The sequence below is a fragment of the Atheta coriaria genome, unplaced genomic scaffold (assembly GCF_025399875.1).
Source record: "Atheta coriaria isolate IRGN ID8LTWV9N9 unplaced genomic scaffold, Caltech_Dcor_3.1 hic_scaffold_2_pilon, whole genome shotgun sequence".
Classification (NCBI taxonomy): domain Eukaryota; kingdom Metazoa; phylum Arthropoda; class Insecta; order Coleoptera; family Staphylinidae; genus Dalotia; species Dalotia coriaria.
In genome coordinates this window covers 188,271-214,912 of record NW_027045444.1, presented here as the reverse complement: position 1 = coordinate 214,912, position 26,642 = coordinate 188,271, and the positions used below count along the sequence as shown (strand labels likewise).

General features: G+C 31.5%; 5 protein-coding genes across 8 annotated transcripts in view; 3 read left to right on the top strand and 2 right to left on the bottom strand.

Moving 5' to 3' along the window:
- Positions 1 to 23: 23 nt before the first annotated feature.
- Positions 24 to 1,150, bottom strand: LOC135798985 (probable serine hydrolase). The gene is made up of 2 exons (XM_065311997.1): positions 974 to 1,150; positions 24 to 917 (listed from the first exon to the last, which is right to left on the bottom strand). Exons 1-2 carry the CDS (start codon positions 1,148 to 1,150, stop codon positions 66 to 68), a joined length of 1,029 nt encoding a protein of 342 aa, XP_065168069.1. The 3' UTR covers positions 24 to 65.
- Positions 1,151 to 1,229: 79 nt separating this feature from the next.
- On the top strand, positions 1,230 to 2,254 carry LOC135799062 (low molecular weight phosphotyrosine protein phosphatase-like). 4 transcript variants are annotated; one of them, XM_065312079.1, is made up of 5 exons: positions 1,230 to 1,347; positions 1,499 to 1,570; positions 1,634 to 1,821; positions 1,874 to 2,041; positions 2,115 to 2,254. In XM_065312079.1, the coding sequence occupies exons 2-5, from the start codon at positions 1,534 to 1,536 to the stop codon at positions 2,193 to 2,195; spliced, it is 474 nt and encodes a 157-aa protein (XP_065168151.1). In that variant the 5' UTR covers positions 1,230 to 1,347; positions 1,499 to 1,533; the 3' UTR covers positions 2,196 to 2,254. The 4 variants fall into 4 exon arrangements, with proteins under 4 accessions (XP_065168151.1, XP_065168159.1, XP_065168146.1 ...); XM_065312087.1 differs by having other exon boundaries at positions 1,234 to 1,359; positions 1,500 to 1,570; XM_065312074.1 differs by having other exon boundaries at positions 1,234 to 1,362.
- A 4,468-nt stretch (positions 2,255 to 6,722) lies between these two features.
- LOC135799009 (neo-calmodulin-like) lies at positions 6,723 to 8,137 on the top strand. Its single transcript, XM_065312022.1, has 5 exons — positions 6,723 to 6,901; positions 6,961 to 7,240; positions 7,574 to 7,783; positions 7,840 to 7,896; positions 7,956 to 8,137. The coding sequence occupies exons 1-5, from the start codon at positions 6,824 to 6,826 to the stop codon at positions 8,030 to 8,032; spliced, it is 702 nt and encodes a 233-aa protein (XP_065168094.1). The 5' UTR covers positions 6,723 to 6,823; the 3' UTR covers positions 8,033 to 8,137.
- Positions 8,128 to 26,642, bottom strand: part of LOC135798946 (relaxin receptor 2-like) — a 47,770-nt gene continuing 29,255 nt past the window's right edge. The window contains exons 2-17 of the mRNA XM_065311939.1: positions 23,590 to 23,787; positions 23,243 to 23,444; positions 23,106 to 23,183; positions 19,782 to 19,859; positions 19,573 to 19,647; positions 15,124 to 15,195; positions 14,819 to 14,890; positions 14,323 to 14,736; positions 10,404 to 10,475; positions 9,952 to 10,023; positions 9,827 to 9,898; positions 9,617 to 9,733; positions 9,057 to 9,558; positions 8,771 to 9,002; positions 8,463 to 8,716; positions 8,128 to 8,395 (exon numbers count right to left, since the gene is read on the bottom strand). Of these exons, the coding sequence (XP_065168011.1) occupies positions 8,333 to 8,395; positions 8,463 to 8,716; positions 8,771 to 9,002; positions 9,057 to 9,558; positions 9,617 to 9,733; positions 9,827 to 9,898; positions 9,952 to 10,023; positions 10,404 to 10,475; positions 14,323 to 14,736; positions 14,819 to 14,890; positions 15,124 to 15,195; positions 19,573 to 19,647; positions 19,782 to 19,859; positions 23,106 to 23,183; positions 23,243 to 23,444; positions 23,590 to 23,787 (2,573 nt within the window). The 3' untranslated portion in view covers positions 8,128 to 8,332. The remainder of the gene's footprint in view (positions 8,396 to 8,462; positions 8,717 to 8,770; positions 9,003 to 9,056; positions 9,559 to 9,616; positions 9,734 to 9,826; positions 9,899 to 9,951; positions 10,024 to 10,403; positions 10,476 to 14,322; positions 14,737 to 14,818; positions 14,891 to 15,123; positions 15,196 to 19,572; positions 19,648 to 19,781; positions 19,860 to 23,105; positions 23,184 to 23,242; positions 23,445 to 23,589; positions 23,788 to 26,642) is intronic.
- LOC135798959 (facilitated trehalose transporter Tret1-2 homolog) lies at positions 20,767 to 22,725 on the top strand. The gene is made up of 3 exons (XM_065311963.1): positions 20,767 to 21,021; positions 21,322 to 21,574; positions 21,628 to 22,725. The coding sequence occupies exons 1-3, from the start codon at positions 20,934 to 20,936 to the stop codon at positions 22,700 to 22,702; spliced, it is 1,416 nt and encodes a 471-aa protein (XP_065168035.1). The 5' UTR covers positions 20,767 to 20,933; the 3' UTR covers positions 22,703 to 22,725.

Genomic DNA, 26,642 nt, shown 5'->3' with positions numbered 1-26,642 from the left:
TTAACTATACTTCATGTCAAAGATATGTAACAACAATTTATCTTTATTAATCTCACAATAAATAATTACTCAACATGTTTAATAGCTTCAAAGTACTTTAGGTCCATGTCTTTCTGCGTGTTTTCATATTTGGCAATAAATTTCGGTATAATATCTGCAAAAATCTCCGGCGTGTTCAAATGCCCATGATGTTTCCCTGCCACAGCAAGGAACTCAGCTGTTGGATTCTGTTTCGAAATAATCTCCCTAACAGTTTTAATAATGCCATGATTGCTCAACACCGGCGACGATTCCGCCTTGGTCGCCAAGATGGGAAAATTAATTCGGTTTGCATGCTCCAGCAAATCCTCCATTGGCCAATTCATCAGCGGGCCTGACTTAAGTCTCGGATCACGATCGAAATAAAACAATCCCGGTTTTAATTTCGACTCTTTGATATTCCGTGTGATAATGTACTTGCATTTATCTTTATCTACCGATCCTCGGGTTCCTTTGTGCATCATCTCAATCATAGTTTCCATTGAATAAGCTGGTGGTTCTACTTTGCCAGACAAATTGTTAACAACTTGTTGATCATATTTTAGAAATGCATCAATACTTTCAGTCACTCTGTCCAAACGCTTTGGATTAATAAGTGGACTGAGGCCATCAATACATATAACAAAATTAACTGATTGTGGGTAGAATCCACCATAGGTGTAACTTGTGATTGCACCAAGTGAATGACCCATGAGACTGACTTTTTCTAAGTTAAAATAAGTTTGCAGGCGTCTTATAAGCATCACTCCATTTAAATTGTGATAGAAAAGACCAGGAGGTATTTTGGAGCTGAATCCATGGCCTGGAAAGTCCACAGTGAGGAAACTTAGATGTTTTGGGAGAATTGGCATTAGTAGGTCAAACGATCCACAGTTATCCTAAAATAAATCAAATTAGAATAAGATTTTTAAAATTTATATGATTTACTCATTACCTGCCACCCATGAAAGGTGAAAATAGGTGCTTTATCCTTGGGGCCCCACCACTTGCCTGCAATGTGGCCCCATGGTACAGGAATTCGTACTTCACATGCTGCACTGCTTGCGAAACATGTTGATACCTTGTTAATTTCTTTCAGGTTTGCACACAGAAGAGGTAATTTTCTAAGCATTTTAATTGACTGATTACAAACTCATAACTTATAGTAATAAATAGTTTAAAATCAAACTTTCTAGTTTATAGGCTAGTGAGCAAGTGTGAATGATGTGAACATTAGACTCACACTCACTACACAAATTACACTAAACTGACTAAGCGCATCTTAAACCGGGGTCCAAGGGCGAATCAGCGTGAAATCGAGTGAAAAACGTGCGTAATTTATAAGTATGTGATAAAACATTACATCGTCATAGAATATAAAACTAAATAGATACGATAATCTTAGATTGAAGATATTGTAACTTTTATCTACATATAACCACAATTTAATATTTACATTTGTTACTTTTACTACTTTTAGACATTCCACATTCAAAATCTATTATTTTTTGCAAGATGACTGAACCGAAACGTGTCCTCTTTGTATGTTTAGGTATGCCTTGTGTAAAATGAAGGTTTAATAGAAGGTTTGAAATGTTTATTTTGTATTCTTAAGGTAATATCTGCAGAAGTCCAATTGCTGAAGCAGTTTTTCTTCATCTTGTGAAGCAAAGAAAACTTGAAGATAAATGGATTGCTGATTCAGCTGCCACTGGTTCTTGGCATACAGGATCTCTTCCTGATAAAAGAGCTTTAAGTACATTGAAGAAACACAATATTCCTTACAATAACACTGCTCGACAAGTAAAATATTACTTTTAAACTCTTTATGGTTTAACTAAATTGAAGATTTTAGGTACATAGAGATGATTTTATAGAGTATGATTATATTTTTGGTATGGATGAACACAACCAGCAAGACCTGGAGGAAGAAGCTAGAAGAGTGAAGAATCCCAAAGCCAAAATCATGCTGTTGGGTGAGATGTGTCCTGAGGATGATGTGACAATCAGGGATCCATATTATGTAAGCTTTCATTGCTCAAATAATTGTTTAATGATAATATTAAAATATAAACTACGTTCTTGTGTCTCTGCAGGACAGTGGATCAAAAGGGTTTGAAGAGTGCTATGAAAAGTGTCTGAAGTGCTGCACTGCATTCCTTGACAAATACTCATAATAATGATTGATTTTGACTGGTTTTATATGAGAAACTATTAAAAGAATTACTTATATCAATATTAGCTGTTCCGACGCACGTTCTGTCCTCTCACAAATAAATAATTTCTTAACTTAGTTTTCAGTGAATTGAATATTTTTTTGCACATGGTATGCCTAATAACCTAATGCACTGTAGCGCGCCATCTCGGACTCAATTATTCAACTATAACTGTGATTGAATCTTAATGCCAGCTTTTATTCTATAGAAAAGGGCTGTCTTTAGGGTTTTCCTGGCAATTTTTCGAATTTTTCTTACCAAAAAGCCATCCTTAAACTTTAACAAACACTTTAAAAAGAATTGGGCCAATTTGGTCTAGGCATTGTTGAGTTATGCGCTTACCAACAAATTTTACGATTCATTTTTATATTATAGACTAGCAAACTCGGCGAACTCCGTTTCGCAACCAAATGGCTTTGTTTTGTGTAACATTTCTTTTGGTGATCAAAAGATGAAGATAATTTTTTTTGTTTTATATTTGAAAACGAAAAATTTAATTTTATTTGACAACAGTAATGAATCAATTTCAATTACAAAAATGAAGTGTTATTTAGTTGAACTTCTCTAAGTAAATTCTGTAAGTAAATGAAAGTGAATCCAAAGTAAATACTGAATCGAAATGTTATACGTGTCCGCAAATTCTCCATTTGTGCTCTTTGGTACACCACATTTTTAATTTTTTGTTCTGACGTTAACACAAACAATGCGGATGGTTTCCCAACTCGTGAACACGCAACATATAACTGCCCGTGTGAAAAACAATGATTTTCACTAAGCGATTGGCATTGCGACTTGTTAATTGTCATGGCGAACGCAAGGCGAACTGGAAATTGCAATCGTTTGAAGTCAAACGGAAGATCAGTCGGAATCATTGGTATTCGAGGAATACATACATTTTCACCTGCGTACTTTCCGTTAATAATGGTTGCGCCTCAATCAAATTCGGCATGTCTTTTTAGTCGAATACCGTTGCATAGTCGCGGTGGATTCAAATTTCGCAATATCATAATAACTGTACCAACTTTGAGTTGTAAGTTATGTGGTGGAAATCCTTGTAACTCCAGAGAGTTCAAAACCTCCGTTGGATAATTTTTTTGTAACATGAAATTAACTTATCAGAAAAAAATGACAGAAAAAAATGAGTAGCTGTTAAACAATGTATCACGCACATGCTATTTATCAGATATAGCTCTTTATTTTAAAAAAGATTTTCCCGCTTTTCTGTTGAAATTTTTCCTCAATTTTCTTTGCTATAAACCTCTCTGAGCCCGAGACCTTTCCAACGAATGCAAAACCGTGGAAATCGGTTCGTGCGTTCTGGAGTTATAGCGTCAGACTTATGTTTATATAGTAGACTAGCTGACCCGGCAAACTTTGTTCTGCCTCGCTTTTCACGTGCAATTTCTTGTTCTTCTTCAGTCCTTTCATTCGCAATCCTTTGAATCCTAGTTGAATTACGGTTTTGTCGGATAAGATTTGATCGTTTTGGTCGCTGCATGGGAAGCTACGAAGCATCGCACAAAGAAGAGACGGAGAAAACTCGTTTAGTATCTTCCAAAAAAGTTTTCACTTCAAAAAGTATTAAAAAAAGTATCCTACACTTACCATGTCCTATTCAAACAAACACATCAACCGGGCAACTTCAATCAACACGTACACACATACACACGTCTATGCTTAGGGGGAAGCTATGAATTGCACAAAGGGCAGACGGAGATAATGGAAAACATTATATTTGTGTGCTCTTTTTCTCCCGTAGGTTAAACCATATAAGCGAATATGTTTGTTTCCTTTTAGTGTCGTTTAGTGTTCTCTAAAAAAGTTTTCACTTCAAAAAGTATCCTAGTAACCTTCTCCAAACAAAAACATCAACCGGTCAATTTCAACCCACACGTACACACATACACACGTCTATGCTACGAAGCATCGCACAAAGGGAGACGGGGATAATAGAAAACTTTGTATTTGCGTTCTCTTATTCTCCCGCAAGATAATCCATATACGCAAATATGTTTGTCTCTTTTTAGTGTCGTTTAGTGCCCTTTTAGAAAAGTTTTCACTTCAAAAAGTATCCTATTACCATCTCCTGGCCCTAAGCTACCTCTCCACCAATTTTTAGCTAAATTGAATTAGCCGTTCTTTAGTTATAAAGGAGTTAACCAACACGACTTTCTTTTATATATATATAGATTATAGATTAATACATAGATATTGTGCAATGATAATGGAATTCCCTAGTGGAAATAATGGTAAATCTACTCAGCCATGGTTTTCTTCTTGGAATTTCAAACAGTGACTAATGTCCAACTATTCGGAAAATCCGGAATTATAAATTCTAACAAGTTGTCGCGTGTATGCAAAAGAATCGATTTGAATTATCAGAATCACAATCAAGGATGAATGTCATGGTCTTTCATAGTGGGAGTTAGATATCTAGTAATAAACAACAATTAATACCATCAGTTGATTTTGCATTTTCATCGCTATTAAACATTTAAAATAAAGAAAATTTAATAAAACATAAAAAGTTCTGCTATTAAGCTAAGATCAAAGATATAACTTATTATATTAATTAATTCGTTCAACTAACGCAGTTTAAAATAATTCCAACTGAAAATGCATTGGGCAACATTGGAAATGTTTAAAATAACCAACAAAATTCACTGGAACGATACATGGTTGTGTTGTAACAATTGCAAAGATTGGTTGCTTCCGCCTTTGTTTTTACATCCCGACAAAAAACATTACTGCAATACCTGCAACGCAACTAAAGAAGGAGGAATAGAAAACTACGTTCTGCAAACCCTGATTCGGAATTGCAAGTATCCCTGCAAGCACAAAGATTGTTTTCAGTGGTTAAAACCGGAAGAGTTGCGCAAGCATGAACAGCAATGTCAATATATGCAATTCAACTGCAACTTGTGCGATTGCAAATTTATGACGGACGCTAGATATGTTGATCATTTGTTGTCAACTCATTCATCAATTTGTGCAAAGATTAAAATTAATTCTCCTCTGGTGCAGCTTGAAATAGACAAAGCACAGACTTTTGAAAAAGTTGTTATTGCGGAATATAAATCAATTGAATTCCTTGTACAAATTAAGTGTACTGCGCATAGTATGTTATGCTGGGTTGCAAAAGTACCAAATGATGATAAACATGATTCAACAAACAAAACTGAGATTCACATACGGACGGCTAACGAATGTGTGTCGGATAAACATATAGGATCAATTATACAAGTGAAGCAATTGGGTGATGTTGGTACATCACATGTTTCAATCCCAATGAACACAGTGAAAGGTACAAAAGAAAAGCTGAAGTTGATTGTTACTTTTAATAAAGTTCTCTCAACTTTAAACTGTTCAATTTGCATGCTTGAGTTGACTTCCATAATTAAATTATGTGGAAATGGACATTCTGTATGTATAAATTGTTCATCCAAGATGGACACCTGTGTAGTCTGCAATACTTTAACCAATAGTGTTAAGGTAATGCAGCCGCATATGTTATGTCCATATGCAGATGTGGGTTGTGATCAAATCATCAGCTCATTGAATGACTTGAGTGCACCACATTTGAAAGTATGCAGATATCGTCCAACAGTGTGTCCAGAATGCAAAGAATCTATACCAACGAACGCTTTAATTCAACATTTGCAGAAAAAGCAACATATTTACGTCAACAAATTCATTATGGACAACTATACGATAATATCAAACCGATTAGTGACCGCTTATTGTAAGTACGATGAGCAATTATTTCGGTTTCTATCGATTCCAATATATGGAAATTCATTTGCGGTGCAATTAATTAACTGCGATGATGTCAATATTGCTAAACAATATCGTTATGTGATTAAATTTTATGACCAAAGCATGAATCAATGTGATAGTGTTTTAAAAGGTAGCTGTCAATTAGAATCGGATAATACTGTTACGTCAACACTCTCTCAAGAGGAATATCAGCGCTATTCATTTCAAATTACCTTACTGTGTTGTGTATATCGGGCTTGAAATATATTGTTGAGGATTGTATGGTTAATTAAATTAAATTTATGCTGTGCATTAGAATATTACGTGACGATTAAAAGAAGTTAGGACCTGATGCAGGAACGTATTAAGACGTGATGTCAAAATGTGTTTGGAAAATTATCCGGTTGAGGCGCTTCAATCGTTATTTTTAGTTTTTGACACATGAAAGTTTTTGGTTTTGTCAATAGATGTAGTTGCAAACGATTTATAAATCATGATATTGCACAAAATATGAAATATGTATTGAAATCTATAGAGTTGTCATTCGTATATTTAACAAATAAAAATTGGTTTTAATTTACTCATGATGTGACAACAAAGCAAATATAATATATTTATACGATATTGATCCACCCTTTAAACAGCAGGTTTCTGCTTGATATCATATTGTGCTTCCGCTAACGACCGCAGTGCGGCGCGAGTATCGTCCTCTCGTAATCATCATCGCATCCCCTTATCCTTCCATCCTTCCACAGTCAGGATCCAGCATTACACCCTATAACACCCAACATTGATTATCATTCCTGATCTCCAACGACATCACAACATAAAATATGGACAACAAACTGTTTTCAGCGGTGAACAACTTTCTCAACCAATCGCAATTTGTCAACCAGATCAAAGATCTCATGGTAACTATCACATTCATCAAGTATTTAAACAAGTAATCAATATTTCAACAATAACTTAGAATCGACCATCGGGAGCGAATGATTATCCCGATGCGCAAGATATGATGGACGATGTTGAGTGTGCCACACCGAAAAATAAAAAACCACCCGCGATGCTATCTCGACGCCCAAATGTCTCCAAGCGTCAGATGAAAGAATTCCGCGAAGCGTTTCGACTTTTCGACAAGGATGGTGACGGCAGCATTACTAAGGAAGAACTGGGACGAGTCATGCGTTCGTTGGGACAATTCGCACGCACCGAGGAATTACAACAGATGTTACAGGAAGTTGACGCGGATGGTAATTATTTGTATTTTATTAAATATTTTAATATTGCCGATTCGTGTAAATATCAATATTCCGTTACTTTTTTGTTCGTAAAATGCTAAAGAAAGTTAAAAAGATTTTTGGATTTATTATAGGCAACTTTAATTATACTAAAATTTTATATTAAGTTTTGGTGTATAATTGGTTGCATATAGTTGAAGCATACTTACAAATGTGAAAGGAGGAAAATTGCAAGTAAAATAAAAACAAAACAAGAATTTAATCTTCTCTGGGCAACTTATCATGCTTATCAAGCAGAGTTTGTCAAAAATAGTTAAAATAACAGCAATAATACTTATATTCCAGGCGATGGAAATGTATCCTTCGAAGAATTCGTCGACATTGCATTCTCTGCTGGAGCTGGAGCAGACACAGAAGTCTACTCACGTGAACAAGAAGACAAAGAGCTCCGAGACGCATTCCGTGTATTCGATAAACATAATCGCGGATTCATAACCGCATCTGACCTGCGCGCAGTGCTGCAATGTCTCGGCGAAGATTTATCCGAAGAAGAAAGTAAGTAAAAACACAAAAAAGTCATCAAAACATAAATTAATATCATTTTTATACAGTTGAAGACATGATAAAAGAAGTTGACGTGGATGGTGATGGCCGCATTGATTTCTATGGTTTGTAATTAACCACTCATTAATAATTCACCGTGTTTATTGATTTTTTTCATATTTAGAATTTGTAAACGCGCTTGGCGAGCCTGGAAATGACGAAAGCGGCGATGAAGAAGACGAAGACCTCTACGGTTATTAAATTCTATATCAAAAAAATTATATCGAATTATCAACACCCTGTATATTGGACCATTTAAATGTAATTCAATGAGTGTCAAAATAATACCGAAAACAATGGAAAGAATTATTTTACTGTTACATATTGTTACATACAGAATGTTCAAAGTTTACACTTAGATTACGAACTAGTTATTTTTATACACACATAAATACTAACAATTATACACAGTTATTTCTTTATAAATTCGATGCTTGATTGACATTGATTTAAGTTGGTTTATAGTTCAGTGCTTTCTCTCTCATCGAACGTGGCTGTGTGTCATACAGCTTGCGGTTGTTTTCGCCAACTATTTTTACTTCCGGTGTGACTTGTTTGTGTACTCTAAAACAATTTTTTAAATTTTTAAAGTTTTTAAATTTTTTTTTTTAAAATTAATTTTTTGACTCACCCTGTATGTTAACACTCTTCTGCCATTTGAGCCTAACATTCCTAAGCTTAAACTCAGCGCTGTGTCATATCCAGATTGCCCTTCGGGACGTTTTTGTTTTTGACAGCACACATGCGCCATCTTACGGATTTGTTTCTTAAACAGCGGCGTGGCAAACGTATACAGAATCGGATTCAACGCTGAATTTATTGGCATTACGTAAATCGCCAGTGAAGCATACACAAAGTTACGATAAGTTTGGTTAAATTCTAAACCTATGAATAATAATTATTAATAAATTATATTAAACAAATGTTTTATTTATTTACCTGCTAACGTCGCCATTTTGATGACTATCACTGGCACCCAACACAAACAATCTGTGAATACAATTATTCCAAGATGTTGTGCAACTCTATCTCGATCCTGTGTTTGTTGCGTTGATCGACAGGCAACTGTTGATACACGAATGGCTTTTATCATTCGCAGATAAGCATAGCAAATGAATGCTAGCGCAGATAAATTAATAAAAACAAACATTACAATTGAATATTGCCATCCCTGGAAATAATTAATATTAATTCACCAGTAGATGGCGTTAGTTGTAAATAATACCTTTCCATATGGGTTATGTAAGTATAACGGAAGACATACACCGTTGGAATTGTAAAACTCAAAACCAAAATAGTCTTGAGTTGTATTCATGATCGGAAGTAGTGCTATCAAGGCAGCGATAGCCCACAGCGTCACCAAGCGGAGAGCAGCGAATTTAAAACTGAGTTGGTTGCGGGGAAATGGACGTGTTACCGACACATAACGATCCCACGTGACTAGGCTTAGTATCAACACGCTTGATTCACAACTCAACGTGTTGAGAATTCCGCTCAAAGTGCACAGATTACTGCTGCGCCATGAGAATTCATTGAGGAGATATTCACCGCGATAGTATTCGTCCACTGATGCAATAGCGAATAAATACAATGACATCAAAAGATCAGAAATTGCCAGGTTTTTTATATGTAATGAATCGACAGCGTTTGAGTGTCGGGTTACAAATTGTCGGCCTAAAAGGACGATGGAATTGCCAACAAATCCTATAGCGGCCATAATCCATACACTAAATAATGATTTATTAATGTTTTCGGTGTATATATGGTTGCATATAGTGATATTACCTTGCACGTAAAATAACACTGTCTAATAAATGTTCTTTTGATGAGATACCATCACCTTTGGGTTCACATACTTTCACAAACGGAGCATTTGCACACATTTCAAACGAATCAAAGTATCTGAAAATATAACATAGGCAATTTTATTAACACTAAAATTTTGTATGAAATTTTTAGTGTATAATTGGTTGCATATAGTTGAAGTATACTTACAAATGATGTAACTGTTCCAATGGTGAAAATATCCCGGGTGTGACAACAAGATACTCATTGTTTTTTAAATCTCTACAATTAATTAATTAATTATTATGATTATGTTTACACTATATTATACTTACAGTGAGGTAACATTTGGCATCCACACAAACGCATCCTCATGAATGTGTTGCAAATTATTTTGATTCAGCTTGCTGCAACAATTAATTAACGTAAGTGTTGGTATAGTTTGAATTTGTTGTGTAAATATGCCATGTAAATACTACTCAAAGACAGATTGTTTAATTAACTTAGTCTTTGTTTCGTGGAAAACGTTCTCGAACATTATTGAGCTTTCAAGTACGCTGGCGTGCTCGTAATGGTTCGCGAACGTTCGCAAAATTTTGTTATTGAGTTTATAATTAAATTCTTAATCGAAATCGTTGTTGTTTTTTTATTTCGTTGTAGTAATTTTAGTTGCATATATTTGTATTTAACTTTAAATAAGGATATAACCGGTTTTGCATTATTTTGTCTGTTAATTTAATGATTTTACGAGTTTTAATTACATTTTGAGTGATGTGGGATTACTTACAGTACAAAAAGAGTGGAGAGTCCTTTAAAAGTTCTGTTCGACAGAGTGGAAATACGGTTTTCAGAAAGATCTCTGCAAAAAAGAATTATTAATGATTTCGTATAAAAACCTTGTAAAAACAGATTTATACAAACAGACTTTTTGACTTTTTTTACTTAAAGCAAATTAAGAAGTCATATTTGCACGATTTTTAGTGTGTATTTGGTTGCCTACATGTGAAACAGAAACATATGTTGCATAACCGTACAAAGACTTCACTAGTTTTTAATTTAAACTCAAACTGGTTAAACTTTCAAGTTTAGCGTGCATCAAACGAAAATCTAAATTTGTAATCTATTTCCAAGTGCACATTGCGAATTCAAGTTTCCACTTTTAGCAGTATTGGCAATTTGAACAAGTTCGTAGAATAATTTACACCGAAATCGAAAAGTAAATTCGTAGTATTTTCGTATTCGTCGCATTTATTCTATTTGGCAGGAAATCTGATTGGAAACTGACTGCAGTTGATTTTGCCTGACATTACTTTTGAAAGGATGCCGATTGGCATGATTCACACGATTTCAATTCGTATCCAGGCGCAGCCTCCAGCTCGTCGTTTTCACTGCTATTTGAAAAGCGGAGAACTAAAAGCGAAAGCCACAGAGAGCACGACCAGAAAACATTCATTATATGAATTGGCTTTTTGTGCCCAGCGACAACATCGATCAGTCGGATTACATTAAGCATAGGACAAAAGAGCGAAAATGAAAAAAAAAACTGGTGAGTGTGGTAAACAAGTCTGGATTACAATGGAACATGAAAACAAAAGAAGATGAAGATATAAATTATGCAAATTTTGAGTTAGACTTTTTTTAAAACTTAATTTTTTTTGTTAAATGTGATGATAATAAAAAGTAAAGAGGTAAATATGTGACTGTGACACATTTTAATTACATTCTTGTGCTTGTTAGCAGTATTAAATGCATTTTATTCCGTTTTATGCGCTTTGAGCTTTTTTTCGATTTAACTTTGAATATAATACCATAAAAGGGAATTTTAAACATGTTATACCACTTTCATTACATTTTATTGTTATTATTTTGTTTTTACTCTAAACTAAGTTTTTTTGTGTATTCATTGTGTTGCCCGGCGCATCCACATTATACTTATAATGTAAAATATGACAAACGTGTTTCACAATAAATTTAATGCACAAAATTATAAATAATTACAGTTTATGTTGTTGCAATTATCAAATTTATCAAATTTAATTATTTGAAATATTAATTGCAATATGTATTAATTTTCCTTATTATTATTTGCATTACCAAATGCAAGAACTGAGGAAATTTTGTTTTGTGTAATTTACACATTTCCTTTTAGTTTGAACATTTAAATTAAAAAAAAAATTAATAATTTTTAAAAATTGTTTATAACATTTTATAGTCATTATTTATATTTAATCAAGTTTATATATACTAAGTCTGAAAATGTATAATATACTAATAATAAAAATTATTTAATTTATTTGAAGTATTTCATGTGTTTTCCCGGCACCTCCACATAATACTTTAAATGAGAAACAAAACTGAGAAAATTGTTTATAAATTTAAATGAATTAAATTAATAAATAAATTAATATTTACTGTTTATACGTATCTAAAGTAAATAATGTTATTTCACTTTGTGCCAGATTAATTTAATTTGTGTACTTTGGTATCTATCAAATTTAACAAGTATAATTAATCGATGAATGAAACATTTAAACAAATTCCGTTTTGCGTGTTTTACGAAATTTATTTTGTTTTATACAGTTTCACTTTACTATTTGTTTTAACTCTAAACTTGAAATATTTTTATTTGTTTCCCGGCGCATCCACATAATACTTATAATGCAAATAAAAACAAAAATTATTGTATTAATAAAGTTACCGCGTAAATCAAACAATAATCACTATTTACTTGAGCATATGCCAAATAATTAATGTCATTTCACTTTGCGTTTGATTAATTTAATGCACTGGTCACGATATCTATCAATTTTAACGAATTTAATTAATTGATGTATTTACTTCAATGTGAATGTTGTCCTGATTAATGTTTGCCTGACCAAATGTAACAACTAAATAAATTACAATTCGCATAAATTACGAATGATTTATTTGGAAATTGTGCGCAGTAAAATGTTTTCTCATTTATTTGCACAAAACCCAATTTCTGTATTTAGACAAATTAATTGACTGAGATTAAAATTTTATAAATGTAATATAATATATAAATATTTAAATATTATAATTATGTGTTATTAGTTGCCAAAATATTGATATAGAAATATATTTCTGGGTAAAATTGCGGAAATGGTGTTAATGTGATCAATATGAAAAGTTATTTTTACCTTCATTGACTTTTTAATAATTTAAAAAATATATTCTTTATTTTGTTAGCGTTTTGAGGGCCGTTTGAGAGGAATTTTAAAAATCCCACAAATATGCCTTATAAATACCAACTCTTATACTTTTTAAATACAGAAAGAACAAATAGCTAAATTAATTTTCGATAAAAATGCATTTTTGTTTGACTACTTTTTTGTAAAAACAATTGTTCGCTATAAAAAACTGAGGAATTTAATTTTTACATTTTTGACATTTTTTATTATAAAAAATTATTAGTAAATTATTTAGTTATAAACTAATTTTCTGGATATAAATTTCGGTTTGATCTTTTTGCAAATTTGTTAATAGAACCCAATTTTATAAAACAAGTTTAAACTATTTTCACATTTAAAACGCCAAATTTTCCACGGTTTTAAGTCACAAAAATTGTATTTTTAGTACGGACAAGCAAAGCCATGACAGAAGTACTTTAGTCACAGTTTTTAGTCACGGGCTGGATTTCTATGTATTTATAATCTTACATTTAACAAAAGTATGCAAACAAAGTTCAAAATTTTAAAATACAAAAACCCGTTGTTAATTTTTCACTTTGCGTACTTGATTCTTAATGTACTATTAGAATTTATTTTATATTATGTATTAAATTACTTGCATATCAGATAATTAATCATATAACCAAAACAAGAATTAGTTATTAATTGAATAACGAAACGCTAATAAAACTTAAATACAACTAACTATTATTAATAACAATAATTACTCATTAGTAATTCGGGTCACGCAATTACGCATCATATCAAATTCGGAGTTGTCGGCGACATTGAAAAGGATAATAAGACCCGACATGATAGAGCGCTTGACGCGCCCGACATTGGATCGTCCTAGCCGTCCCAAAGTATGAATATGAATACGAATATGAATATGTATGTGATGTGTAGGTTAAAGAAGGGCGTTGCTTAAGATGTTGGGATAGAAACAAGCAAAAGCGCAAAGTAAACGGGATCAAGGCGGTGACGATGTAAAAATAACAGAGTATACAATATGGTTAGCAAAAAATTATGAGAAAATAATAAATGACAACATTTAGATATTAAAACATTTATTACAATAAACATTAAAACATTAAAACATTAAAACATTGAAAGCACAAATTATATTATATTATATATTTTAAGTAATACGTATTATAAATGCATTTGGAAATTTTGTTGTATGTTTGTGACGCTTTCACGCAAAAACCATTTAACCAATTTTTATAAATTTTGGTATAAAAATAGTTTAGACCAAGGAAAATAATATAGACTACTTTTTGTTCCATAAATTTAACTTTAAAGGTGTAAAAATAGCAATAATAGATATTATGATTGAATCTTAATTATAGTTATATAATTTGAATCTAGATGGCGTTTAACTGCATTTTATGTTCTTTTTAAATCAATATAAAATATAATTTAAAATGATGTTGACAGATTTGACTGATTGACAGTTAAAACATAATAAAACAACATTAATTTTAAATAAACACAAAGATTAATTATTTAACTCACAGATTTTTCAGAGAGCGAGACATTGGTGCTTCAGCAAAAACGTCGTCCTGCAGCCAAAATATCCAATTATTAGCCAAGGATAATGTAGTCAACTTAGATAATCCTTGCGGAGGCGCTTCCATTTTCATTTCCATTTCCAGATTGTTTTTTTCACTTTTTACTTTATTCTGATCATTATCAACATTTATTAAATTATTATCTATATTATTCATGTTTCCATTTTGTTTAAATTTTAATTCAATAGGATTAACTTGTGTTAAATTTTGATTATTTATTTTAACACTTATATTTTCCGGGTTAAGAATACTTTGATCAGTAATAACATTGCTAATCACAGTTGGTTTTACTTTTAAGGACGAAGATGTTAACCAGGACAAAATTTCAATGCGCGTTAATCTATTTCCTTGCAGATTCCTATCAAAAATTAACAAAATATTAATTTTAACTTCAATGTAAAATAATATGTTATCCTCAAGGATGTTTCAAGAGTACTTACAGTGTTGTCAAGTTGTACAACGTGCTGAACCACTCTGCGTTGAGCTTTTCGATGTTATTATTTGTCAAGTCTCTGAAAATTAAAATTTAATTGTATTTTGAAACTTGTGCCATCTTCATTTCAATGTTTTAAGTTGTAAGTGAAGTAGTTTTATAAATTGAAAAGTTTATCTTTAAAGTAGCTATATGTATTCGTATGTATTTTTTTTTGTGGTTGCTGTAATTATGTCGAAAAGAAAATACTTTCTTTCTTGTTTGGGGATTTCGTGGGGTATTCAGAGGTTGGCAGGAACTTCAAGGACTTACAATTCAATCAGTTGGTCCAGGCTCCGGAACGTATCGGGGTCGATCGACGTGATTGAGTTATGGCCGAGGCTCCTGGAACAAAACCAATATGAGGCAATAAAAATTGAAACATACGTAGGGAAAAATCTAAAGAGCCCGTTAGGTATATTTCAATACTCGTATTAACTTTTGTCTTCGTAGGTTTAAAGAAAAAAAAGCTTAACTAATTATTTTTTTGCCTTTTAGAGAAAATATATGCCAAATCTTACAATAATCTTCTCAATTTTATTTATTTTAAATATAGAAGTACTAATAATGCTTTTTAACGCCATTTCGGTTGAAGTATATAACTTTAAATATAATGTTACCTTTTGACCCTTATTTATCCCCTTTCAAGATATATTTTTGAAATATAAAATAGTCTATTTTATTTATCAATATCAAAAATGTCTTTATACAAAAATATATCAGAATCTGATGAGTGGTTTTTGGGTGAAAGAGTAACAAACAAACATGTTCACAATTTTTCTATGAAACTGATTTTGTATTGTATTTTAAAGAAAGAAGAAATGCTTATAATACACTTTAACGTCATCTCGGTGTGAATTATATAACTATAACTTCAATCTTTATATGTATTTACTTTTATTCTGTATTTTACACCCTTTTCGTTAAATATTAATGACAAAAAGTAGCTTATATCATTTTTCAAGGTCAAAAATATCTTTATACAAAAATTTATCAAAATTGGTTGCGTGATTTTTGCATCAAAGCGAAACAAACATACTAATTAACACATTTATGTATTTATAATACATATTATCTTAGATTTATGATTAAAGTTATATAACTTTTAACTCTAGTGTTTGCCCGAAATGATTTTTGATATTCAGCTATTTTTGGCCGGTTTGGTTCAAGGAAAGCAAATCTGCGCAAATTGAACGGCATACACGCATCAACTTATTTACAAGTTTTAATAGAAAAATTTTCAGCGCCAGCGAAAACCACCAGCCAGTAACTACCACTACCGCCACCACAGCACTTTTTTAAAATGTTCAATATGTTTTTGCATAAGTGCAATAGAAAATAATCCAATCTCAAGCGGAGATATCTGCGTTTAGAACTATGTTTAAGTTTTAACAAGTTCTGCAAATATTTGTATTGTTTACTTTTACAACTTTTAACAGAGGTGTTAGGAGAGCTTTCAAAGTTATTTTTAAAGTGGAAAGTTTGAATGCGCAGTAGTGTCGTATAAAGGAAATAAACTTGCGTAGGTATCAATATTTAACGGGTTATATAAGTAGACAACCAACTGTGCATGTCATTAGGGATATACTACGTTCAATTTAAGTTATGTGTTTGAGGTTATATTAGAGTTGTAAAATTTAAATGTTACGTTAAAACACATTGTTTGGTATGGATCAATACCTACTCGTATCATTTGTTAAAGTGAGGTTATAGAGTTTGTTGGACTTCAGAGGAAACAAAACTTTCTAAAATTTTTCCCTCTGTTTTAGAAATTCATGACACGTTTTTATGAAAAACTAGCTTTTGTCCCGCGAGTGTTTAATATAAATGTTATTTGTTTTTCCTTTCTTGTTCTTGACATAGTATGTGTCAATTCTATCAATAAGATTTGCAATTTTATTTTAAAGAAATTAATTATATAATAAATAGCTAATAATGCCCTTCAGCGCGCCATCTAGGATTCAACTATTTAACTATAACTATGATTGAATCTCAATGTCAACTTTTATCCTATAGAAAAAGACTGTTTTTAGGGTTTTCCCGGCAATTATTTGAATTTTTCTCGCCGTAAAAACCATCCTTGGACTTTAACGAACATTAAAAAAAAGAATTGGCCAAATTATTCTAGACGTTGTTGAGTTATGCGCTTACCAACATATTTTGCGATTCATTTTTACATTATAGATTTCTCCAAAAAGTCTTGTCATACTGGAAGTATTGAATAATTTTACATACACATAATTTTAATAAGATTATATTTTAATAATAAGTTACGATTCAAGAAATTGATACAAAAAGGCGAGTAAAACGAAATCAATTTTGAGCTGACTGCAACAGTAATTCAATTATGCACGCTGCTTTCATCTTTGCGGCTGTACGCCATACTGGCTTGACTATTGCAACATATATACATTGCTATATTATAGCTAGCTATATTACTGTATCATCCTTGCCTGTAGCGCCGGGGATACTTTGCAGGAGAATTTAAATGAATCTAGGTTTTTGATGAACATAGAATAACTTATCGCATGCGGACTTTGCTAAATGAGTCATCAAAAATCATAAATTTTATACGATTCATAAAAAGTATATGTGCTATATTCTGACATATTTCATGTTTTATATTTTAGTTCAAAGTAGCAACAAAGAAATAATATCGCAATTTTTTATGAATTTGAGCATTTTTTTGATTGTGACAAAACTTTTTTGTAAATTTAAATAATAAATATTTTAAAAATTATAAAGAAATGTTGAGGATATAGCAATATTTTTAGATAATCCTGGATCATATAGATCATAGGTAATCCAAAATTTATCACATATAGAAACCGATTTGAATAATATTACTTTGGCATTTGGAGCTTAGGAAAGATGAAACGTGAGTTATGTGAATTCTATGGAGAGGCAAAATTTTTAAAACTTATTTAGAATATAATGTGTCCAAAATACTTCAAACACATTATAAAACTTTTTAAATCTATAATCGTAAATCAATAATAATACCTCCAATTTATTTTTTTTTTATCCTTTACTTAACTTTATCACAACTTTTTTTTCTTAAACTTTTCCCTTTTTAAGTCCTAAAAGTTAAATTTATTGAATACCGATAAACGTCTCAAATTCAACTTAACAAAATTGTATTGATAATCAAATCAATTTGTAAACTGCCAATACTAACATTTATCGCTTTTATCAATTGACATTGTATTCTTATCGTTAACACGCAGATGTTACAGCATTGTAAAATTGCATGAATGAAAACTGAAACAGACGTAGATTTATTGAATAGGAATAAATTGAAAGGAAACTTGAGAAAACCGCAGCGTATCGTATCTATCGCTAGAAATAAATGCAAAAACTTGTGCTACTGTTGTTAAATGTAACTGAATGTAATGTATGTATGGATACGAGTGAGTAAGTAAGTACTATGCACATAATATTAGGATAGTGAGAAAAAACTTTATAAAACGCTCGGGATTTATGTATTGTTGTGCAGCCAAGCAGCAAATTGCAAGTCAAGTTGATTTTAAACGCAATATTAAATTACGGACTTTAAGTACGCAGAGCAAAAGTTACTAACAAGCATGAAGTAATTAATATAATAAGGCATTTAAAAACAAATTTGAATATAAGTTAAATAGCACTATTATAATGCTGTTATAATCCAAATACGTATAATTAATATAAATTGTCAGTTTGTAACAATTTCACGCACATTCCACAAAATTAATTTTGATAAATTTTAAAATGGGTGTATTTATGACTATGGAAAAGGGAATAGATTCTGTTTTGTTAAAAAAATTAAACTTCGCTAAGTTTCGCTCGCGAATATCTAAAATAATGAAGTTGCTTTTGTACGCGTCTGTAGTCACAATGAAGTAGAATGGCGGGAAGTTTAAAATGGCTGAAAGTATAGTCTATGGAAGTATAGTGTACAGTCTCCATAGTGTAGTCAATTGGATTTGATGTTGACGTAGCTGTCGATAATACAGTGTGATAATACAGTGTGATGGTACTATAGTACTTAGGTTTGAGCTTCATTGCTGGAATGCTAGATGGCGTGAAAGTAGTCAAATAACCAGATGCAGAGGTATTATTGGCCAAAGAATTTCATTATTTTATTTAAAAAATAATTTTTTTATTTAAAAAAAGGTAGCCAATAACCATTCGGGGACCTCTAAAAATATGTGTACAAATTTTCATGATGATCTGTTAAGTAGTTTTTGCGTGAAAGTGTAACAAACATCAGGACTTTCACATTTATAATATTAGTAGGGATTAATTACAATTATAGTTATGTAATTTAAGCGTAGATGGCGTTAAACTGCATTACATTCCTTATTTCTATACATTAAAACCGAGAATCCTATTGACAAATTTACGTCAAAATATGCCCAAAAAAGAAAAAAATAATTGATTTATCTATTTTTTTTACTATTACTTTCACTTGTCAATGCGTAATCCATTGTAATATTTTAAAATATTTGTTTATAAAATTTTACGTGATTTTATTAGATTTTACAATTTTAAATGTTGCCCTGAAGGCATTTTCATAAACTATTTATGTTATTTATGTAAATCACGTAAAATTTTATAAATAAATATTTCAAAATATTTATCTACTTATTATTAAAACCAGCGGGAACTAAATCGTAGAAATGAATTAGTATGACCTATATAAAATTACTTGTAACTGAAAATTATATTGTACTCGTAACTTACAACAGTCTCAAATCGTTGTTCTTGACGTTGAAGAGTTTGTCGTGAAGACGGGTTATACGATTTCCATCCAAGTGTCTAGAAACAAAACAAAGTGGATTATTATTATACATTATACGCATATAAATAAGAAGAAACGCAGATTAATAAATGTGTTTGACATTGTGATTGACATAAATACGCATTACAAAAGATGGAAAACTTGTACTTACAATTCTTCTAAACCATTTTTCAGAAGATCAACAAAACAATCTCCGTTGAGTGTTTCAATTCCGCAATGTTGTAAAACTCTTAAACATAACCAAAAAGATGTAAATTAGGTTAAAAGTATATAGATATTTATAGCGCAATTTATTTAAACCTGATTTTTATTTTTATTCCTTACTAGCTTTGTCCGCGACTTCGTGCAGGTAGTGTTTAATAAAAATGTAATTCGTTTTTACTCTCATGTTCTAGACATAGTATGTGTTAATTCTATTGTAAAGAAATTAATTATATAAAGAATTGCTAATAATGCACTTCAGCGCCATCTCGGATTCAACTACTTAACTATAACTATGATTCGAACTATGATATGAATCTCAATGCCAACTTTTATTCTATAGAAAAGAGCTGTCTTGAGTGATTTCTCGGCAATTATTCAAATTTTTCTCGACGTAAAAACCATCCTTGGACTTTTACGAACATTTTAAAAATAGAATTGGCCAAATTGGTATCGGCGTTGTTGAGTTATGCTCTTACCAACAGATTTTGTGATTTATTTTTATATTATACATAGGTAAACAGAGTTTTGTGCTTTTCTACATTAGGCAATCAACAATGCATTTTTGAAAATTTAGAATAATTTTAATAATTTTTGATTGTTTAATGCTTAATGGGAACAATATGTTATAAATTTTATTTTCAAATAAATTACCAGCAGCGTGACTTTAATCTATTTGTTTACGCAAAACATTAAAAATAATCAACACATGTTTGTAACTTTATAATTACTACACTGTTACTTAACTTTGTAAAGTTGAATGAAGCGTAATATAAAAATGATATAGCGAAAATGAAGAGGCATTACGCGAAACAATCGTAAACTTATCGCCGACCATTGCAGGTCAATTAGCAATTGACACTTAATGGCACAAATGCGCGATGCGTTTCGTTAATTGGTAAAGTTATGCACCGAATATTATCCCGTCTCCGAACATTGCGCACACATGTGTCCTTATGCCGAAACTTGAACTAGTTCATTAGTTAACCAACATTACACTTAGCAACAAGTTAAATTTATAAAAAACAAAAACCAAAGTAAACGAAATATTTAAACAAATATTATCGATAATAAAAGATTTAGAAATTAATAAGATATCAAAATGGTGCAAGTTGTAAATAAAATATATGGTGATGAGAAAATTCAAGAGGATAGCAAACATTGGTCGCAATATTTAGCAGTAATATCAGGTAAGTAACTTAAAAGTTAAGCTAATTTAGCTATTATATTCAAATTTGTATGTTTGTGATGCTTTCACGTGAAAACCATTTAATCAATTTTGATAAATTTTGGTATAGATCTAGCTTAGATTATGGAATAGCAAATAGGCCACTTTTTGTCGTTAAATTTTAATATACAGGGTGTTAAAATGGACTTAAAGTACATAAAAGACAAAAAGATATATTTTTTTAAATTTTGCGCGTAAAAATATTTTAGAAAAATAAAATTATGTTTTTAATATCACCTTGTATAATTTTATATATTTATAGCAACAATAGTATCAATAGCAGCAGGCGTATCAATCGCATGGCCCTCCCCCTCAGTCCCACGCCTCCTCGACGGCGAGCTACAATACCCAGTATCCAGAGAAGAAGGTTCATACATAGCAATAATCTCCGCCCTAGGCAACATGGCCGCCAGCCCCATTTCCGCCTATTTAGTAGACATCATCGGCCGTAAACGCACAATAACACTCATCTCCCTCCCCCAAATATTATCATACATCCTAATATACTTATCAAGGTAAGAATAAACCAACACTACAAAAACACCACTAACATAACCTCAAATTTTAGTTATTCCATAGCCCTACTCTACACAGCACGCTTCCTGGGTGGACTAGGAGAGGGCGCCACATTCACCGTAATGGCCATGTACATCGGTGAAATCTCCGAGCCGAAAATCCGCGGAACACTTGGATCCTACATCTCTCTAACCCTCAGAGTCGGAATGTTATTAATCAACGTACTAGGATCCTACTTCACAATCGAAACAACCGCGTTGATATGCCTAATACTCCCAGCAACATTTCTAATGAGTTTTATATTCATGCCAGAAACACCGTATTACCTACTCATGAAAAACAATCGCAGCGCAGCTGAAAAATCACTGCAATTCTTACGCCAACGAAAAAACGTTGAGCAAGAACTTGAAAGTCTACAAAATGACGTTGATCGCCAACTGTCCGAGAGTGGCACTTTCATGGACCTATGGCGTATACCAAGCAATCGCAAAGCATGTATTATTGTAATCGGCCTGAGAACTTTCCAACAATTTTCAGGAATTTCCGCATTCACACTCTACACACAAAAATTATTCAAAGAAGCAGTTGATACAATATCACCAAGTTTGTCAGCGAATATTTTCAGTTTGATTCAATTAATCCTGACGTTTTTCTCGTCGATTTTGGTTGACATCACAGGCAGGAAACCACTTTTGATATTCTCATGTGTTTCGTGTTTCTTTGTGCTTACAATCGAAGCGGTTTATTTCATCCTGAGAGATTTTACGAGTATAGAAGTGTCGTCTTTATGGTGGTTACCTTTAGGTGGGATGATTTTGTATATTATTGTGTTTTCGATTGGGCTGGGAAGTATTGTTAATTTAATGATAGGAGAACTTTTCAATCAGAGTGTGAAAGCCAAAGCGATGTGTTTGGTTAATATTTATTTTGCGATAGCGATGAGTGTGACTACGAAGTTTTTTCAGTTTATGACAGATTTAAATGGGTTAAGTGTACCCATATTGGTTTTTGGGGGTAGTTGTGGGTTAGGTGCGTTGTTTTGTTATTATATTGTACCGGAGACTAAAGGCAGGACATTGGAAGAGATTCAACAGTTGTTAAAAGGAAAGAATGAACGTGAAAATTAAAAAATAAAGATTTTTAAGCAGTTTTTGAGGAGTTTTTAAGGTTTTACGCTGATAAGAGATAACCAAACAAAACAAAACTTTGAAATATTGTCGAGCAATACATCTGGTCATGATTTAGTGCAGTATTTATTTTTTTGTGCGGTTTTATCGGACAGTTTTTGAATAAAGTGCAAAAATTTGTTTTCAAAAACCGAAAATTTTATTTTTTATTTTTTGAAATATCTAAAAAACTAAAAATCGCACAATATTGGTATATATACCAAATTAAAGAAAATTTAATTCTCCATCGAATCCATTTTATAGTTTTTAAATATCTGCATTGCTTTAGGAATAAAAAGCAAAAAACTGTTTTTTTTAGTAACGCCATCTACAAAAAAAAATTTAACTAAAAAATATTACTTACAAGTTACGTATGTGTATATCTTGAAGCGATGAAAATGTTGATTTATCTGGATGTGTAAAAGTATTACCACCTAAATCCCTAGAAAAAATATTAAATTTTTTTATTTAATTTTTTTTCTTTAATATTGAATTACTTACAATATATCAACGATTCTCGCAGTCAAATTGTAAATTTTGGCGATGTGAGGCGCAGTGACAAGACGTAAATGCCTACAGACAATATTGGCTTGCAAACATCGACATCCCGGGTTTTCCGTTTGAGGATTTGCCGGATTTTCAGCATACGCTAGATGTGAGCCTCCATTGAAGGATGAATTATTTGTCTGCGCGTGGGAAAAATCTGCCGGAGTGCACATTTCAATATGTTAAGCTTCGCAAAAAAATATTCGCTTCAAGAGATCAAAAAGAAAGCAAAAAATTCTAATATTCAACAATTTTTTTTCCTAAACTTTTTTAAAAATTTTTATTTTTAACTTTTTACTCACCGCAATGTTGTGGTAACTCATCCATCCTCGCGCCAGGTCGTTTTTTATACTTTTGATTAATCAACTCGTCCTGATGGACATCGTCACAGGACGCTTCGTCGGATCGATCCAGACAGTGAACAGTCTCATCACACCATTGTTGTTGCGGTATACACAAATCTGTCGAGAGGCAGGGAAATGATCCCAGCGGACAACTGCCTGAAATGATCAAGATGGCGACTGTTACAAAGTTGGTAAACAAACGGCTTCCGTACATCACACACATTCCAAGTACCGACATGCTAATGTTGGGTAGCACCTGCCACCTGCTGCCTGCAACCAACGTGACAGATTGCTAATAATACCACGCAACACGCGCTGGTTCGATTATCCTGCGGCGAGGTTGATTTATTCAAGCGAAGTTCGCTTATCGTTACGCGCAACTTTTGTTTCAAAGCGCCGTAACTCCTGATTGCAAGCTCAGAATTTATTGATTTTAGGTTTAAAGGACGCGTAATTAAATTCTTTGTTGATTGATTTTATGTTGGCTACTGTGACAATTTGCAAATTGATTTTATTTGAACGTAAAGTTGGAATATGTTAGGTGGAGGTGATGGAAATTATTACAAATGTTCAAGAAAATTTAATATAACTAAAGTTTGGTATAACATAATTAAATAATTTTTACTGTATATGATAGATAATTTAATTGGTAATTATTTAGAGATAAAAAAATTAAGATTTTTAATTAACCATAAAGGATAATAATTAATAAATGAATAAATGTCTTTTATAAATAAATTAAATAAATATGATTTTTTAGTTTCTTTTGTTTGTAACTTTTTAATTTATAAACAAATTCAATTGTTTTAAAAACTATAAAATAAACGATAAAATTATCTATAATTTAGCATTTATACATTAATAATACTATTAATATAAACTAATTTAAAATACAGTCAATATTAAACAAAATTTAAAAACTGTTTTATTCTTATTTTGGCTATAACTACTAAATTATTTAATATAAATAAAACATTTTTTCATAAAATTAAAGCCAATTAAATTATCTATACAATAGAGTTTAAATAAAAATTCTAAATGATTTCTAAATATAGTTTCGGAGCCCTTAAAATTGAGACATTTTGAAAGTTGACCATATTGAAACATATATCACTTTATCTCATTATATTTAACGTCCTAAAGGTCCTTTCAAAAAAGCATTATTCGTTTACGACGCAAAAAAGGCTGAGGACGAGCGGCAGGATGAAACGACTGTGATTTTATGTCCTTCCGGCGTGCGTACCCTTAATCCCAGCCGAATCCCAACACTTAAATACTATTAAGCTCACTTTCACTTTTAGCGACTTTTCGTCCTTTTTACGTTCAAGGATGTACAAGGATATACTACCATATATACATCTATACAATCCAGACTATTTTCAAGCCTAAAATTTAATACTTTTAAGTATTATTAAGCGTAATAACCTCAAAACTTTTGATTTAAATAGTCCTTAATAGTCCTTAATTTTTTTATTAAGGATATTATATTAAAAACTATTTTTTCTTTTTAACAAGCAATAAAGTTATAAATCAAAGAAATAAAAATTATAGCACATGTGAAAGTGAAGCACCCGGAAGTGAATTCTAACAGGACGATAAAATTAAGGATAATAATACCAAAAAGATAATAATAGCGTCATAAAATTTATTTGATTGGATGTTTTTTGATTTATCACTGATTTTAACCCTATATAAAAATCTCCACTAAAAACATGTTATCCTTCAATCCTTAAATCCTAAAAATAAATTTCACATGTTTTAAGGATGTGTAGGCAATAAAAATGACGAGAACATTTGTTTTATGCCTAATAAACAATAAAATTCTATTTTTCGAATGCGTAGCCAATAATAAAGTGGATTACACAAGTCTCTGAATGCTGTATTCTGTATCCTGAATATCCTTATTTGAATAGCTCCTAAAATATTGATTTTCACGCATTGGCTACTTTCTACTCGTACTTGTGTGTGTGTGTGAAATGTATGAGTGACGTGACGATGATGACGTGTGGGATTTGTTCGTCCTGTGTGCAACACTCGTTCTGTCAATTTGTGATGATATTCGACACCGCGGCGGATAAAAACGCCCAGGGTAGTGCGTGAATTATTTTTTTCGGTGAGTAGATTATTGGATTATAGGATTATCGGACAGGATCATATTTTATGCAAGAGGTCCCTTTTTATTGGGGTGATTAACGCGACGCGACGATAAAATCACATCAATTAAATTACATTTACATTTTTAGTAAAATTTAGGCAATTTTTTATTATGTTTTCGCAGATGAACGATAGATGGCGCTGTTTTTTAAAATATTTTTTGTTTTTTGTTAATAACAAAAAAGAACAATAAATTTCATTTGATTTTTATAGTTTTATTATTAAATTTTATCCATATACTACATATACTGCTGCCAAATAACGTTTTAAATGTAAAAAAATTATTTGTTTGTTTGTGACACTTTCACGCAAAATCGATTGAACCCATTTTGATAAATTTTGGTATAAGAATATTTTAGACCTTGGAAAAGCAAATAGGCTACTTTTTTCCACACAAATATAATTTTAGGGGTGTAAAATAAGGGATGAAAGTTAGTTTTGCTTAATACTGACATAAAAACAAGATATTTCTACCATTCAAACAATATTTTCCTCAAAATTTAATAATATATCTCTTAATATTAAAATATTACAACTGATAATTGCTTCTATGTAATTAATGATTTTCTATATCAAGATATTTACTCCATCTCTCCAAATATGAGACAATTTTGTAATCTTGAAAAGTTTGAACACATTAAAAGTGATTCAAAGTGATTAGAATGCATGAAAGCAGGCTTCAACTCTCAAACCACATAAAGATAAACATCTTGAGCCAAAACAAGGATTAAAGGATCACCGAACGCATGCTGAAATCAAGGATAACACGGATGAGTAGGATTACATACGCGTATAACTAGGATAACACGGATTACACAAGCAAACACAAGGAAAATAATTGTTACTGTCATTTACAA

Bases quoted from the DNA above. Each gene is read 5' to 3' on its own strand.
- LOC135798985 (XM_065311997.1), bottom strand. From the start codon at position 1,150: ATGCTTAGAAAATTACCTCTTCTGTGTGCAAACCTGAAAGAAATTAAC. The intron at 918-973 runs GTAATGAGTAAA...GATTTATTTTAG, and splicing joins TCACCTTTCATGGGTGGCAG to GATAACTGTGGATCGTTTGA.
- LOC135799062 (XM_065312079.1), top strand. From the start codon at position 1,534: ATGACTGAACCGAAACGTGTCCTCTTTGTATGTTTAG. The intron at 1,822-1,873 runs GTAAAATATTAC...TGAAGATTTTAG, and splicing joins ACAATAACACTGCTCGACAA to GTACATAGAGATGATTTTAT. The intron at 2,042-2,114 runs GTAAGCTTTCAT...GTGTCTCTGCAG, and splicing joins CAATCAGGGATCCATATTAT to GACAGTGGATCAAAAGGGTT.
- LOC135799009 (XM_065312022.1), top strand. From the start codon at position 6,824: ATGGACAACAAACTGTTTTCAGCGGTGAACAACTTTCTCAACCAATCG. The intron at 7,784-7,839 runs GTAAGTAAAAAC...ATTTTTATACAG, and splicing joins AGATTTATCCGAAGAAGAAA to TTGAAGACATGATAAAAGAA. The intron at 7,897-7,955 runs GTTTGTAATTAA...TTTCATATTTAG, and splicing joins TGGCCGCATTGATTTCTATG to AATTTGTAAACGCGCTTGGC.
- LOC135798959 (XM_065311963.1), top strand. From the start codon at position 20,934: ATGGTGCAAGTTGTAAATAAAATATATGGTGATGAGAAAATTCAAGAG. The intron at 21,022-21,321 runs GTAAGTAACTTA...ATATATTTATAG, and splicing joins ATATTTAGCAGTAATATCAG to CAACAATAGTATCAATAGCA. The intron at 21,575-21,627 runs GTAAGAATAAAC...CTCAAATTTTAG, and splicing joins ATCCTAATATACTTATCAAG to TTATTCCATAGCCCTACTCT.